The sequence below is a fragment of the Carlito syrichta genome, unplaced genomic scaffold (genome assembly GCF_000164805.1).
Source record: "Carlito syrichta isolate Samal-C Ts95f unplaced genomic scaffold, Tarsius_syrichta-2.0.1 Scaffold308875, whole genome shotgun sequence".
Lineage (NCBI taxonomy): Eukaryota > Metazoa > Chordata > Mammalia > Primates > Tarsiidae > Carlito > Carlito syrichta.
Window position 1 is genome coordinate 195,827 of NW_007252971.1, and position 16,024 is coordinate 211,850.

The 16,024-nt window shown below is 51.7% G+C and overlaps 2 protein-coding genes across 3 annotated transcripts in view; both read left to right on the top strand.

Annotated features, from left to right (window-relative positions):
• GRIPAP1 (GRIP1 associated protein 1) overlaps positions 1-3,689 on the top strand; it is a 25,837-nt gene extending 22,148 nt beyond the window's left edge. Inside the window, exons 22-25 of one of the 2 annotated variants that reach the window (XM_021716713.1) lie at positions 760-882; positions 1,004-1,097; positions 2,182-2,336; positions 3,098-3,689. In XM_021716713.1, coding sequence (XP_021572388.1) covers positions 760-882; positions 1,004-1,097; positions 2,182-2,336; positions 3,098-3,190 — 465 coding nt within the window. In that variant the 3' untranslated portion in view covers positions 3,191-3,689. The remainder of the gene's footprint in view (positions 1-759; positions 883-1,003; positions 1,098-2,181; positions 2,337-3,097) is intronic. The other variant, XM_008066298.2, reaches the window with a different exon arrangement.
• Positions 3,690-6,894: 3,205 nt separating this feature from the next.
• On the top strand, positions 6,895-14,462 carry KCND1 (potassium voltage-gated channel subfamily D member 1). Its single transcript, XM_008066299.1, has 6 exons — positions 6,895-8,494; positions 10,544-10,706; positions 10,805-10,888; positions 10,975-11,073; positions 11,342-11,592; positions 13,077-14,462. Exons 1-6 carry the CDS (start codon positions 7,374-7,376, stop codon positions 13,306-13,308), a joined length of 1,950 nt encoding a protein of 649 aa, XP_008064490.1. The 5' UTR covers positions 6,895-7,373; the 3' UTR covers positions 13,309-14,462.
• The last annotated feature ends 1,562 nt before the right edge of the window (positions 14,463-16,024 follow it).

Below are 16,024 nucleotides of genomic sequence, written 5' to 3' on the forward strand. Positions count from 1 at the left end.
AAAAAATTAGCCAGGCATGGTAGTACATGCCTGTAGGTCCGGCTACTTGGAAGGCTGAGGTGGAAGGATAGCCGGAGCCCAGCAGGTCAACACTGGGGTGGCTGTGAGCCTGCCACTGTACTCTAGCCTGGGCAACGGAGTGAGACTCCAACTCAAAAAAAAAAACCTAAATGAGTTTATGAGTAACCAGTTTTTGTTCAGCTGATCTCTCTACTATCCCAGTTTGGTAAACTTTCATGTCATCTAATACTTTGACCTTAATCAGATTTCTCTAGTTAGCCCCAAAATGTCTTTTCTTGCTGGTTTTATGAAAACCAGCATTCAGTTTCAAAACACATGTTGCATCTGGTTGTTTTATGTCCCTTAAGTCTCTTGAATCTAGTGTGTTCCCTTTTTTCTTGACACCAAGGTTGAAGAGACCTGCCCAATTGACCCGCAGGAAGTATCTCACCTTTTGGATTTTTCTGCTGGCTTCTTAGTAGTATCATTTAGCTTGTTCATCTCTCCCCTAGTTTTCGTCAGCTGGAAGTTAGATCTTATTTGTTATGGGATCTCCCTTAATCTCCTGAAGGTCCTGAAGGTTTTAGGCAAAGGGGAGTACAGAGTCTTTGAGAGTCCCAAGACAGGCCTACAGCCCAGCTATAGAGCCCATGCTCTCCCACCCACCTCTGGCCTTGTTTTCCTCCTCAACCCCTGACTCCTGTCTGGGATGGGTGGTGCTGAGCTTGGGGTTGGCCTCTTTCCTCCTCTTTCCTGCAGTCCTTATCCAGCAGCCCTCAGGCCCAACCCCCTCGGCCGGCAGAGCTGTCAGATGAGGAAGTGGCTGAGCTCTTTCAGCGGCTGGCAGAGACACAGCAGGAGAAATGGATGCTGGAGGAGAAGGTGCTGTCTGCCTGCTTGTCCTCACTTGAAGTGGCCTTGGGGATGGTAGAGTCTGGCTGGGACCCTCCTCGTGTTAACATGTGCAGTTGAAGGATCTGAAGTGGGCTGGGCCATCTTACAGGTGAAGCACCTGGAGGTGAGCAGCGCCTCCATGGCAGAGGACCTCTGCCGGAAGAGCGCCATCATTGAGACCTACGTCATGGACAGCCGGATCGGTCAGTGCTCCTTCTCCGGGCCTCAGCCCTGGTTTAGCCTTCACCTGGCCCTCCCTGTCGTTCTTGCTGTTGTTTCTCTCCTTTTCATGGAACTTTGTGAAACTACTGACAAGACTACAACCCATGGAGGGGAGCACAGGGAAGCTCTGTCTCTTTCTCTCATCTCCTCTCTCTTCTGTGTCTCTGTCATCTCTCCATTCTCTACTCTCTAGTGTGTCTCTCCCTCCTTCTCTTTCTCCTTTCTTTTCCCTGTGCCTCATCCTCCTCTTCTCTCTCCCTTCACTCTTCTCCCTGTTTTTCTTTTTTCATCCCCCTCTTTCAGCTATTGTTCTATCTCCATAAATTTTCTTTTCTTTTCTTTTTTTTTTTTTTTTTGAATTGGAGTCTTACTCTTTGTCGCCCATGCTGGAGGGCAATGGCATGCTCACGGCCACTGCAGCCTCAACCTGCTGGGCTCAGGCGATCCTTCTGCCTCAGCCTTCCAAGTAGCTGGAACTACAGACACACGCCACCACGCCTGGCTAATTTTTTGATTTATTGTAGAGATGAGGTCTCACCAAGTTGCCTAGGCTGGTCTCCAACCCATGGGCTCAGGCAATCCTCTTGCTTTGGCCTCCCAAAGTGCTAGGGTTATAGGCAGGAGTTGCCACACCTGGCCGTAAATTTTAATTCTCTATATCTGTGTCCCCTTTTGGGTCCTTATCTCCTCTGTTCCCTCATTCTCTCCTCTTTTCTTTCCCCTCCCCAATCCTTATTTCCTTTGCTCCTTTCTTTCAAACCTTCACCTTCATTCCTTAGTTTTCCCTTATTAATCAGAATAATATCAAACAACGTGTGCTGAGGGTTTCCCATGTACTCTGTGCTTCACATGCAGTCATATGCATTTTTCAGTTCCACAAGTTAGTTATTATCCTCATTTCTCAGGGCCACAGAGCTAGGAAGTGACAGAGCTAAGTTTCAGACCTCCACCCCCTATACAACATGGCTTCTCCCCCGGTTTTTGTTCCCCTCTTTTCTCCTCTGGCTCTGTTCTGCCTTCCTCTGGCTCTGCCGAGGGCGTGGTTCTCAGCCAGGGCCCTTGCAGATGTGTCTGTGGCAGCAGGCCACACAGACCGCAGCGGGCTGGGCAGCGTCCTGAGAGACCTAGTGAAGCCAGGCGATGAGAATCTTCGGGAGATGAACAAGAAGCTGCAGAACATGCTGGAGGAGCAACTCACCAAGAATATGCACTTGCACAAGGCGAGTATGGTCTGCCAGCCTACCCATCTGTCCCAGCCACTTACCTGCCCAGCCACACAGCCCCAGGGTCATCTGCCAGTCCTGCCATCCACCCACCCAGCCCCTGTCCTCCCAGCCATCTCCCTACCCTTTCATAGACCACCCCTTCATGCTCTCATCTTCTGCCTCTGATCAACTTAGGATCAGTTCAGTCCTTCCATTCACCTGCTCATCCATTCATACACACATTTGCCCAACCATTTGCCCATCTGTCCCTCTACCCACCCCACTATTTACCCATCTCATCATCTACCCCAACGTCCTGCCACTCATTTCCTGATGTACTTATCTGCTCATCAATCACCCCTTGTTTTACCTTTCTCCCACCCACCCAGTGACCTGCCTGCCCACCTGTTGTCTTCCATCTGTCCTCTGGACAATTCATCGTCCACCTGTTTTCCTACCATAGATTCCCCATGCATCCACTCACACATCTATTTGCTCAAGCTGCCATCCAAATATTTCCCCCATCTCTGGAAGAGTCAGAATGGAGTCAGACTTAGCTCCTGCCTCAGCCCCATGACCCATCCTCAAAACTTTTCCTTGCCCAGCCCATCGCTGGCGGCCCTGTGAGCTTCTCCAAATATCTTCCCATCCCAGGCCAGACACAGCTGGCCATTGATTAATGAATGGGTATGAAGGAAATCACAGATGACACCCCGGGTTTGGTGACGGAGCAGCCTCCCCCTTCTCTGGCCCCTGATGACTCATTTGTTTCTTAGGACATGGAAGTTCTGTCCCAGGAAATTGTGCGGCTCAGCAAGGAGTGCGTGGGGTCTCCTGACCCAGACCTAGAGCCAGGACAAACAAGCTAAAGATCTGCAGGCTGCACCCACTCCCTCCCCTTCCCACCCCCCAGGGTGCCAATCCCTTGGGCTGTGGTGGGAAAATGAGGACCAGAGCCAAAATCGAATAGGTTGGGAGACTGGACATTAAAGGAGCTGGAGGCTTGATGGCTGCTGTTAATGATCCTGTCTTAAGGCAGAGGCCACTGGGGAGTGGGGATCCTGAGGAAAGGGGCAGGGATTTCTTCTTCTTGACCCTGGCTCTCGAGGGCTTCTGCCTTCCTCTCTGCATGAGCTCTCCCTCCCAGAGACCAACTCTTTTTTATTTTATTTTATTTTTTAATTTATGTCTGGAGCCTGGCTACTCTGCATTTGGGATCGGGGATGTTGGGTGGGGGTGTGGTCCATGTTCAGCGTTCTAGCAACGTGTGTGTGTGTGTGTGTGTGTGTGTGTGTGTGTGTGTGTGTGTGTATGTGTATGTAAAGGCTGTGCAGCCAAAATACCATCTGGCCAGATGGGCCCACCCACTCACTGTCTGGTCTCATTCTTTTCAACCATGAGGGATGTGCTGGGGTTGGGGAGGTTACGCCATTGGAATGGGGAAGACATGAGGAGAGTGGTCTCTGGCTGCAACTTTACTCTCCTTTCCCCGCTTCACCCAGCCTGTCTCCATTTACTGCTGACCAACACCTCAAACTGACTGGAGCAGAGATATCTGCAGATATGTTTGTGGGTAGATGTGTACGGGGTTGTGGGTGTGGATGAGTAGATAGAGGGGAGGATGGATAGGTGATCGGGTGGACTGATGGGTGACTAAGGGGAAGGTTGCATGGACTGATGATAGATAGGTTGGGAGATAAGTGAATAGATGGATATATAGGTAGTTGGATGAATAAATGGGTGGGTGGATTGGTAGAGGATGGATAGGTGGAGATATAAATGAACAGATGGATAGATAGGTACATAGACAAATGGACAGGTGGATGGATTAGGTAGACATGGATTTATGGACAGGTTGGGAGTAAATGGACAGATGGATGGGGGAATGTATGGATGAATGAGAAGGATGAGATGGATGTATGGGAAGGGTAAAAAGTGGGTGGATATCCCAGTGCTTTGGGAGGCTGAGGCAGGAGGACTGCTTGAGGCCAGTTCAAGAACAGCCTGGGCAACATAGTGAGACCCCCATCTCTAAAAAAAAAAAATTAGCCAGGCGTGGTGGTACATTCCTGTAGTCTCCGCTGCTTGGGAGGCTGAGGTGGGAGGATTACTTGAACCCAGGAGTTTGAGGCTGTAATAAGACATGACTGTGCCACTGCCCTCCAGCCTGGGCAACAGCAAGACCCTGTCTGTAAAACAAATAAACAACGACAAAAAAAAATAAAAAAAAACTGGGTGAATAAATAACGAGTGGAGCTAGAGATGGACTGATGGGTGGAGGATGGATATGTATGGATAGGTTTGTGAATGGTTAGGTGGATGGAGTGAACTTACAAATGGATGAGTGAGTGGGTGGGTGGATTAATGACTAAATGGACAGATGGGTGGGTGGAAAGATGGATAGAATAATTGGTTCTGTAGGTGGGAGAATGGGTGGCTAGTTGGGTGAAGGGATGGCTGGAAAAATGGGCTAATCAAGAGTGTGATAACTGGGCAAATTGAGGATACACAGGTGGGTAAATCGATAGAAAAGCTAGACTTGGCCCTGTGTTACTACTTCCCCATCACCACACACCTTTAATTATTTAAGATTAGGCATCCTTTGTGTGTGCCATGCCCTGTGCCATCCACCTTAACATCATTTAATGCGCCAAATGACACTGTCAAGTTGGGATAACTCTCCATCTGACAACTGAGGAAACAATGCAAGTCACTTGCTCAAAGATACAGCAAGTCAGTGGCAAAGCTGGGGTTTGAAACCACCCATAGCCTGCCAGAGGCACTTGATACGCAGTGCTCCTGTTGCCCAGAGCAGAACCCTCTAGGGGAGGAGGTGTGATCTGAGGCCACTGGATGTGGACAGATGAGGGACACTGACTGCTCTCTGAGTGGGGCCTGCCTGGGAGACAACTTGGTAGGGGAATGGGGCCTGGGTTGTCCCTCCCCATACACCTCATTTCATATCTAAACACAGAGGAAGATGTGTGCGCTAGTCCCACAGCAGAAGTCTTGGTTAGAGCCGGGGCTCTAACCCATGCTGCGCACGCCCTGCAGGGTGGCTTTGGAGGCTTGGCCATCCAGAGATACACTCCCCATTTATTACCTCCCACCCCCACTTCTGCCCTTCCACAGTCTGGGGGGCAGGGAGGGGACAGCGCTGCATCATTCCCCGTGGCACTCCGCTCTGGGGCCATTAACAGACGCCTTCCCATCGATCGGATCTGCTAAGTGCTGCTGATTCAGGCGGGTGGGGGTGGGGGCCCCTGGGGGCAGAGAGGGTAGGAACTGGGCAGAAAGGGGGGAGTCCAGGAAGGAGGTGGGGAGAATTGGCAAAGTTCCCTGCCACCCCCATTTTCCAGATGACGCGACTGAGGCCCAACCAGCTTTGTAGGAGGCGGAGTCTCCCCAGGGTCCCTCTCAGGCTGCCCTAGGGGAGGGGGCTCGGGGAGCCACGAGGCCCCTCCCTACCTCTCTCTCCATCTCCCGGCAAGCTCAGAGGGGCGGGGAGAGAGCCAGAGGAGGAGGAGAACTCAGGCAGCTCTGCAGAGGGGGCCAGGAGCTCCGGTGGTTGGTACCCCCAGCCCCACCGCTGTTGCTGCTGCTGCAGTGGGGACACAGGTGAGGACGGCCCTATGGGAAGGGGGAGGGGGCCACCAATAACGCTGTCCTTGCCCTTCCCTGGTTCAGCCCACATGCCTTAGCCCATCCTGGGACAGTCCCCAGGGGTCCCACTGGACTCACTGGACCCTTCTAAAGCCTCCTTCCAGGGACCCAGCCCTCTCCCCTGCCTGTGCTGCCTTCTCTCCTACGCCTGGTTGTGGCCGCTTCTCCTCTTCCTCCTGCTGCCGCTGCTGCTACTGCCGCTGCCCGGCACACACCGCCAGCCCCTTGGGGTGTGGTTTCCCCAGACCTGCCCCCGACAGTGGGACCCATCCTTCTCCTGGCCTCCCCTGCCAGCCTTCTGCAAGGCCCAGCAGCCCTCCTCCCTGGAGACACTCCCAACTCCCTTTCAACACCCCTCCAACCCACTTTGGAGGGAACCCCCTTCCTCTTAGTCTTTTTAGGTCCCTCGTGCTTTGGGGCTGTGCCCAACTTCCTTCCAACTGAGTTCCTGCCCCTCGGGATTCCCCAGGCCCCTTTTACCTTCCCCCAAAACTCTTGAGAGTGTGGACCAGGCTTTCTTAGCCCCTCTAGGTACCCCCTCCCCCAGATAACTCTCAGTCACTTAAAAAGAATCACCCAGTCCCATATCTACCCCTTTAGATACCCCACTCCCCTCTCCAGCCCCACCGGGAGCCCTTGCCCCTCCTCCCTTCCCCAGAACTCCTGTAGAGTGTAGACAACCCCCCACCAGGCTATTCTTGGCAGCTCTAGGCACTCCCAAGACACCTTCCAGGCTCTTTACAACCTCCTGTCTCTACAGTCACCCCCTGAGATGCACCAGCTCCCTTTCCAGATCCATGAGGGGGCTCCAACCCCCTTATCCTTCCCCCAGAAGTCTTGAGGGTGTGGATAACTGTCCTCGCCTTTCTCACTCTCAGCCTCTTTCAAGCATATCTATTCCCACTTCCACCCCCTCTAGATGCCCCAATCACCTCTCTAGCCCCACTAAAGTGTTCCAGGCCCTTCTTTCCCCGAGACTCTTGAGAGTGTGGACAACTACCCATGAGTTTCCCGCCCCCATACAGCCAACTCCAGACACCTCTCAGGCACAAACCAACCCTTCTAGAATCATCTTAGTCTCTCTAAATCCTCCCTCAGATCTTTCTTTGCCCCTCCCCACGCCCCTTTTCTACTCCTCTCCACGTCCCCTAGCCCCTTCTCAGTTCTTCAAGACATTGCCCAGGCCCCTCCTAGACCCTGTAAATGCTCCCCACATTCCTGCCCATCTCTCTAGTTCCTCTTCCTGGTTCCTCTTGGCCTCTCTAGACACCCCAAGTTTCCTTGTCTGGGTGGCTCAGGGCCTCTCCAAGCCCCTACCATTCTGGAGACAGCCACTTTCTCCTAACTGCCACACCCCCCCAAGTCTCCGTGGGCCTGGGGAGCGGCAGGATGGCGGCAGGCGTGGCCACGTGGCTGCCTTTTGCCCGGGCGGCAGCGGTGGGCTGGCTGCCCCTGGCCCAGCAGCCCCTTCCCCCGGCGCCGGGGGTGAAGGCATCTCGAGGGGATGAGGTTCTGGTGGTGAACGTGAGCGGAAGGCGCTTTGAGACCTGGAAGAACACGCTGGACCGCTACCCAGACACCCTACTGGGCAGCTCCGAGAAGGAGTTCTTCTACGACGCAGACTCAGGCGAGTACTTCTTCGATCGCGACCCGGACATGTTCCGGCACGTGCTGAACTTCTACCGCACGGGCCGGCTGCACTGCCCGCGGCAGGAGTGCATTCAGGCCTTCGACGAAGAGCTGGCCTTCTATGGCCTGGTCCCCGAGCTCGTCGGTGACTGCTGCCTCGAAGAGTACCGGGACCGCAAGAAGGAGAACGCCGAGCGCCTAGCGGAGGACGAAGAGGCCGAGCAGACTGGGGACGGCCCAGCCCTGCCCGTGGGCAGCACCCTGCGCCAGCGGCTCTGGCGGGCCTTCGAGAATCCACACACAAGCACCGCGGCCCTCGTTTTCTACTATGTGACCGGCTTTTTCATCGCCGTGTCGGTCATCGCCAACGTAGTGGAGACCATCCCGTGCCGCGGCTCTGCGCGACGACCCTCGAGGGAACAGCCCTGTGGCGACCGCTTCCCAATGGCCTTTTTCTGCATGGACACGGCCTGTGTACTCATATTCACGGGTGAATACCTCTTGCGGCTATTTGCTGCCCCCAGCCGTTGCCGCTTCCTGCGGAGTGTCATGAGCCTCATTGACGTGGTGGCCATTCTGCCCTACTACATTGGGCTTTTGGTGCCCAAGAACGAGGATGTCTCAGGCGCCTTTGTCACCCTGCGTGTGTTCCGGGTGTTTCGCATCTTCAAGTTCTCCAGGCACTCACAGGGCTTGAGGATTCTGGGCTACACACTCAAGAGCTGTGCCTCTGAGCTGGGCTTTCTCCTCTTTTCCCTCACCATGGCCATCATCATCTTCGCCACCGTCATGTTCTATGCTGAGAAGGGCACCAGTAAGACTAACTTTACAAGCATCCCTGCAGCGTTCTGGTATACCATTGTCACCATGACCACACTTGGGTGAGTGCAGACCCGGTTTGGGGAGCTGCCCAGTCAATTTCCCATCCTTTCTGTAAAATTAGGAAGGTTAGATAAATGGTTGCTTTCGTTTTGAGCTTTGGTTTCCCCATCTGTAAAAACTGAGGGAGTTGAACTTAATCTTCAAATCCCTCCCAGCTCTGACAACGTCTTGATTTTCTAGGCCAGGAGACACGGGTCCAAGGATTATCTTAGCTGCTCTCTTTCTCTTTAGGTTGTTTTCTCAGGGCCTTATTTTTCCCCTACGTAAAATGGGAAACGATGATCCCTTCATCATCTAGAGAGGATTCAATGACATCACAGGTGTGAAAGTTCTCTGAATATTTCTGTTGCAGTATTACCCCTTCCTATCATGCCTTTTTTCGTTTTGAAGACCCATGTCTCCCAACCTTCTAGAATTGTCTGCTGTGAGGGGCACTACCTCTGTGGCTTTGTGATTCCTCGATGTTTCCCAGAAGAAGATATTTTCAGCTTATTTTTTATTGCCAATCCCTGAAGGGAAACAGAGTTGGAATAAAAGTGTCAAATGGAATCACCCAACACATGACATTCCTAAAGATACTGTCTAGGTCAGATGCTGTGATCCTTCTCTAAGTTTCCATCACCAGATTAGGTATACAGTTGGTGCTCAGTATCTGTTGAAGGAATGACTGAGTGAATTGGGTTTGCTTGGTACCTTAATGGAAGTACAAAAAGATTAATTTGGACTGGGAGTAGTGGTTCATGCCTATAATCCCAGCACTTTGGGAGGCCGAGGTGGGAGGATTGCTTGAGCCCAGGAGTTCAAGACCAGCCTGTGCAACATAGCAAGACCTCACCTCAACAACAACAAAAAACAAACAAACAAAAAAACCAATTAGCTGGGCATGGTGGAACATACCTGTAGTCCCAGCTACTCGGGAGGCTGAGGTGGAAGGATCACCTGAGCCCAGGAGGTTGAGGCTGCAGTGAGTCATAATTGTGCCACTGCACTCTGGCCTGGGCAACAGAGTGAAACCCTGACTCAAAAACAAAAGGAAAAAATTGATTTGGGATTTCTAAGGAGTATAAATTAATTGCGATTGGAGGCTCAGGATGGGACAGATAGACAAATATGAAGCCCTGACAATGGGTTGGAAATGAGTATTTTGATGCCTTTTATTCTATTCAGTCCTCACAACAACCCTGTGAGAGTGGATGGCTGCCCATGTTTCACAGTTGAGGACATGGTCTGAGATGACACATCACAGAGCCAGAAATGGCCAAGTTGGAAAGATTTTTGAGCAGAGTTCTGAATGTTTAAAATGAGTCAAAATACACAACAAAGGAAGAGCTATCCTAGGGAACAGCCTGAGAAAAGGCCTAGAGGCTGAAGACTGCAAAGGCTGTGTTTCTGTCGAGGAGTTCTGATTGGTTCTGTGGTTAGAACAAAAGTATGCAGTGTGATCTTGGGTAAGTCAGTTATGGAACCTCCTGAGCTTCCCCCCCACCCCGTAAAATGCTTTAGTAAGGTTGACTCTGCTCTATCTTCATGGCAGGGAGTGGCATGGAGAAAGGCAGGGTGGTTTCAAGGCTCTCCTTATTTTGTCATATGTGGACAGTTTTCAAGGTTTCCCCTATAAGAAGGGGTCTTACCTAGAGAGGGTAAGACAGAGAAAGGCAAAACCCACAGAACACTCCTATCAGGACTTAGAGCCCTCGGCTGGCCCGTGGTGATGGGACCCTGTCCCCAGGAGGCTATGTTTGCTGCCTATGACTTCCTCATTCTCCCCTTTCCTTGGCATTAATAGATTTCCAGCTGACTCAGATGCACAGTGCACAGTTCGGATGGGGGCAGCAGATGGTAGGGGCTGAGGGCCAGGCTCTTATTTGACCCCCACCGGTGGCCAGAGAGGTCACTCTCCACATTTTTCAGAGCAAGAAACTGAGGCTCAGAGAGTTTTAGTGCCTGGCCAGGGTTGCAGAGCAAGTTGGGGTTAGATGGGATGGAGTTGGGGACTAAGAGGCGGGTGGGCTCTTTTCCTAAGCTTGGCCTACCTACCCCTGCCACAGTTATGGAGACATGGTTCCTAGCACCATTGCTGGCAAGATTTTCGGGTCCATCTGCTCGCTCAGTGGCGTCTTGGTCATTGCCCTGCCTGTGCCAGTCATTGTGTCCAACTTCAGCCGCATCTACCACCAGAACCAGCGGGCTGACAAGCGCCGAGCACAGCAGGTAACTGCACCTCCCATCTGAACCCCTCCTATTCCCACACTCCAAGCCAGTTTACTTTGGGGCTTACCTGCCTGGCCCTTTATCTCTTCTTTCTGCAGAAGGTGCGCTTGGCAAGGATCCGGTTAGCAAAGAGTGGTACCACCAACGCCTTCCTGCAGTACAAGCAGAATGGGGGCCTCGAGGTGAGGAGGGGCCCGGTTTGGGGCTAGGGGTGAGTGATGATGGGGGAGGATGATGCTGTCCTTATTTCTCTGCTCCATTCACCCAGGACAGTGGCAGTGGAGAGGAACAGGCGCTGTGTGTCAGGAACCGTTCTGCTTTCGAGCAGCAGCATCACCACTTGCTGCATTGTCTAGAAAAGACAACGGTGAGGCCTAATGAGAGGTGGCATGGCAGAATAGAGAGGGTCCCTCTGCCGCTAAGCCAGCTCCCTGCCTCAGATAGGAGGCTCGCTACCAACTGTGGAAATCACATAGAGTTTTCTGGAAGAGGCTACAGCAGAGCTGAGCCTTGAAGGATGGGCAAGGAAAGGGACGAGGGAGCAACTTCCAGAAAGGAACAGCCTGAGCAAAGGCCTGAGGGTGGAATTAGCTCCCATGGGATGTCCAGTGACCCTGCCTCCCTTCTGCTCACAGTGCCATGAGTTCACAGATGAGCTAACCTTCAGCGAAGCCCTGGGAGCCGTCTCGCTGGGTGGTCGCACCAGCCGTAGCACTTCTGTGTCCTCCCAGCCAGTGGGGCCTGGCAGCCTGCTATCTTCTTGCTGCCCCCGCAGGGCCAAGCGCCGTGCCATCCGCCTTGCTAACTCCACTGCCTCAGTCAGCCGTGGCAGTATGCAGGAGTTGGACACGCTGGCAGGGCTTCAGAGGAGCCCTGCTCCTCAGAGGTAAGCACCCCTCCCACCTGCTGGCTACACCTGGGGAATCTGCTCAGAGCTTGGACCAGTGAGTCAGAATTCATAACTCTAAGCCTATCAAGTCAAGCTCAAACTCAAACTCCTTCATGCTGGGAGCTTGGGCTTATTTTGTATGGAACTCCTCATTCTTTCATTCATTCTTTCACCAAATATTTACTGAGCACCTACTGTATGACAGGCACAGTTTTAGGCACTTTGGTTGTACCAATGGACAGAACAAGAAGTCCCTGTCCTTTGGGACTTTCCAATGGGATAATACAGTTAATAAACTAATACATAGCTGGGTGTAGTGGCTCACACCTATAATCCCAGCACCGTGAGAGGTGGAGGCAAGATTGCCTGAGCACAGGGGTTCAAGACCAGCCTGGGCAACTTGGCAAGACCTCTCCACAATAAATAAAAAAATTAGCTGGGTATGGTGGCGCACACCTGTGGTTGCAGCTATTTGGAAGTCTAAAGTGGAAGGATCACCTGAGCCCAGTAGGTCGAGGCTGCAGTGGCCATGAGCGTGCCACTGCACTCCAGCCTGTACAACAGAGTGAGACTCCTACTCAAAACAAAATTAAAAACTAAAAATAAACAAATACACAGCTTATGAAGTGTGTCAAGCAGTGTAAGCACCAAAGAGAAAAAGAAACCAGGGAGTGGAGAGCAGGGGATAATGCAGTTCTAACAGTGTGGTGAGGGAAGGTGACAACTGAGCTGAAACCTGAAGGAGGTGAGAGCAAGCCATGGAGATACCTAGAGGAAGAGCTTTCTAGGCAGAGTGAACAGCCTCTGCGACGCCCCGGAGGCAGATGTAGGTCTTCATGTTAGAGACAGAGTAGCAAGGAAGCTACTGTGGGGGGCATGAAGTGAGCAAGGGAGAACGTGGTAGGAGGTAAAGTCAGAAAGGAATGAGGACCTGATTGTGCAGATCCTACGGCAGACTTTTGTCAGGACTTTGGCATTGGTAGGAGTAGCCATGAGAGATACCATTTGTGTGTGTGTGCTCATTAAGTTCTAGGCACTGCTCTGAGTACTTTGTATCATTCATATTCTCATTTAATCCCAACAACCTGATGAGGTAGGAAATAGTGCTATTCCCATGCTGCAGATGAAAGGAGAGAGGTCTAGAGTGGTTAAAGTGGGACTAGGATTTGAACTCAGGACTACCTGACTCTGGAGCCCTCACTCACTATCACCATAATTGAAGATGCAGGGGAAATACTTAGCACAGTGCCAGAGACCCAGTAGGTGCTCAATAAATGCCATCTAGCTGTGGCAGGTATTAAGATGACTTTTTTTTAAAGGGGCTCTATTATTTTATTTAATTTTATTTATTTATTCATTTATTTAGAGAAAGCAGAATTTATTGAGAGGACAGAAAAGCTCCCACAGTGGGAGGGGACCTGAAGGGGTTACCCCAAGATGAATTTTTAAGAGCCTTTCATCTTCCCCACCCTTGTTTACAGCCGCTCAAGCCTCAATGCCAAGCCCCATGACAGCCTTGACCTGAACTGCGACAGCCGGGACTTCGTGGCTGCCATTATCAGCATCCCTACCCCTCCTGCCAACAGCCCAGATGAGAGCCAACCTTCCTCCCCTGGCGGCGGCGGTGGTGGCAGAGCCAGCAGCACCCTCAGGAATTCCAGCCTGGGTACCCCCTGCCTCCTCCCTGAGACTGTCAAGATCTCTTCCCTGTGAGGGATGGGCCAGACCATTCAGAGGGCTCTCTTCATTTTGGGGACTCCTTTCCAAAGCCATATATCAGGGAGGCAGAGAGGGGCAGACCTGGGGACCCTTTTTGCCTACCACTGAGAACTATGCAATGAAGTTTCATGGAATGGCCCACATGCTGGGGAAGTAACCAGGAAATGGGAAACTTCCCCCCAGCCCAGACAGTTTTCCTGGGCTTCCACAGGCCCCTGGCCTCCTTGCCCCAGCACACTGGGACTGGCCCCACTCCCCAGCTGGCCTCCTGCATGCCCCTCCCCTTGGGCCCTCAGAGGTAGGTAAAGCTCCCATCTGACATCTGAACTCTGGCCAGAGAAGGAGAGTTGAGATTTCCTCTTCTTTCTGGCTGGGCTGTGGAGGTTTGGAGGTTCAGAGAGGAGAACTCTTACCTCTGATCTGGCCTCTAGGAGAGGTCTCCACCTGGCCCAACATATTCCGAAGCTTGGAATGCAATCAGGCTTCATGGGCTGTGGCCTCAGCAGTGACCTACTACCCCTAAGCCTTGGCTGAGGGGTCAGGCTGCCTCTCCCAACACACAGATAGCACAAACTCCACCACCCCCTTCCCTGGATGCTGGAAATGGGTCCCCACAACTCTGTCCTTTGCTGGGCCCCCAGCAAACTCTAGCAATAGCAGCTGCTGCCATGACATTATGCAAAGCCTCTGACCAGTTTGCTGCAGCATTTACATCTGCCCTAATCAGAGGGGCCACCTCTAACTACTCTCCTTTCTGGTTTGCTTCCTTCCTGGGTTGGGCTTGAGTCTGTACTGGCTGAGATAAGAACCTGGCAGCCAGCAAGAACTAGGCTGTGTTTGGAGATCATGGGCTGATTCCATGTTCTTGGGCAGGAGTCCAGAAGTTTTAGAGGCTGAGGCTGGGTTATTCTCAAACTCTTGGAGTTGTAGAAGGCAGGAGGAACTTCTTGATCTCTGCCTTCTCTCCCACAACTTCTCTTCACATATTCCTCTCTTCTCCCTCTTGGGTCACCTTCCGGAACTGTGCTCTCAGGCTGAAATCTGGCATCATCTCAGGTTCCCTGTCCCCAGCGCTGTCCCTGTGGAGCTGGCGGCTGACAAAGATGTAGTTTCTTCCATCAGTCAATAAAACCTGAGAGGAGAGATCAGGACTGAGTACCTCTTGGCTCTGTGGGTTTGGGGGTCGGGTTGGGCTGGGAGGTTAAAAATACTCTGATTTTAATTTCTTTTAATTAGTAGAAGGGCTGGTATGGGAGATGGATAGTTGGTGACGTATTCTGGAAGATGAGGAACTAGAAGAAATTACAGAGGGTGGTTTGAAGAGTCGAATCTCAAATCTACAGCCAGCAAGACAGGATGGGGAACTTGAGCCATTTTTCTCAGACATCATCTGCTCCAACTCCCTCATTCACAGATGGGGAAACTGAGACCCAGAGCAACACACAGTTAGTTAGAGGAGACTTAAACCCAGGCTTTCTGACAGAAAACAACTCTGAATTTAACCCTAATAAAAGCATCTCTTGGCTGGGCTCAGTGGCTCAGCCTGTAATCCCAATACTTTGGGAGGCCGAGGTGAGTGGATTGCCTGAGCCCACGGGTTCGAGACCTGCCTGGGCAAATTGACGAGACCTCATCTCTACAACAAATCAAAAATTAGCCGGGCGTGGTGGCACGTGCCTGTAGTTCCAGCTACTCGGAAGGCTGAGGTGGAAGAATCACCTGAGCCCAGCAGGTCGAGGCTGCAGTGGCCAGGAGCGTGCCACTGCCCTCCAGCCTCGGTGACAGAGTGAGACTCCCACTGAAAAAAAAATGTTCAGGGCAGAATGAATAGCATGTGCAATGACCTGGAGGTTAAAGAGTGAGCTCAGGGCCTTTGGAGAACTGAAAATAGTTCAGTCTGGCTGGGGAGGAGAATGTAAGGCTGTGAGGAGAGGAAGGATGGAGAGATAGGCCAGATCACCAAAGGCCTTGGAAGTTTTGACACAGATTTTGGACTTTATTCTAAGGTTAATGTAGGCTCTGAAGGCTTATAAACAGAAAAGTCATGATGAGGTTTGTGTTTCAGAAGGATCATTCTGGTTATGGAGAATGAATGATAGAGAAACAGTCCTGAAAGGAGTATGAGCAGTGAGGAGGCTTTTGTGGCAGACTAGTTGGTAGGTGATGGTGGTTTGGACCAGAGTAGTGGCAGTAGAACTGGAGAGTCTAGAGACGTGGGAAGTGAAATTGGCAGGATTTAGGATAGACAGGCATGTGTGAGTTGAGGAAGGAGTAGTCAAAGTTGACTCCAAGGTTTCTGGGTTGGGTAGTGGCTGGATGGGGATGCTATTCACTGTCAAAGGGAACACCAAAGCTGTTAGCGCATAGTGTCAGTTACATACATAGTAAGTACTTGGTGAAGGTTAGCCATGATTATTATCTAGTTCAGCTTTAGATGTGTAGTGCTGAACAAGAATATCCAGTAAAGAGTGGAATATATGGGTCTGGAGTGTGACAATCATGAGAAAGTTCAATGTGATAATGTGCATAGGCATTTGGAACACAGCCCCGAACACAACACACCCAGTAAACATGCGTCTCCTCCTCCCATTAAAGTTCATGAGCAGCAAACACCACTAGATCCCATTTATTCCCTTTCAGGGAAGAACTTCCGTTAGAGTCCTCATCTTTTTTTTTTTTTTGAGTTGGAGTCTCACTCTGTCGCCCCGAC

What these genes read in the sequence shown, in the direction of transcription:
- KCND1 (XM_008066299.1), top strand. Translation starts at nt 7,374, where the DNA reads ATGGCGGCAGGCGTGGCCACGTGGCTGCCTTTTGCCCGGGCGGCAGCG. An exon ending in GTCACCATGACCACACTTGG is followed by an intron (nt 8,495 to 10,543) that starts GTGAGTGCAGAC and finishes CCCCTGCCACAG; the next exon opens with TTATGGAGACATGGTTCCTA. An exon ending in ACAAGCGCCGAGCACAGCAG is followed by an intron (nt 10,707 to 10,804) that starts GTAACTGCACCT and finishes TTCTTTCTGCAG; the next exon opens with AAGGTGCGCTTGGCAAGGAT.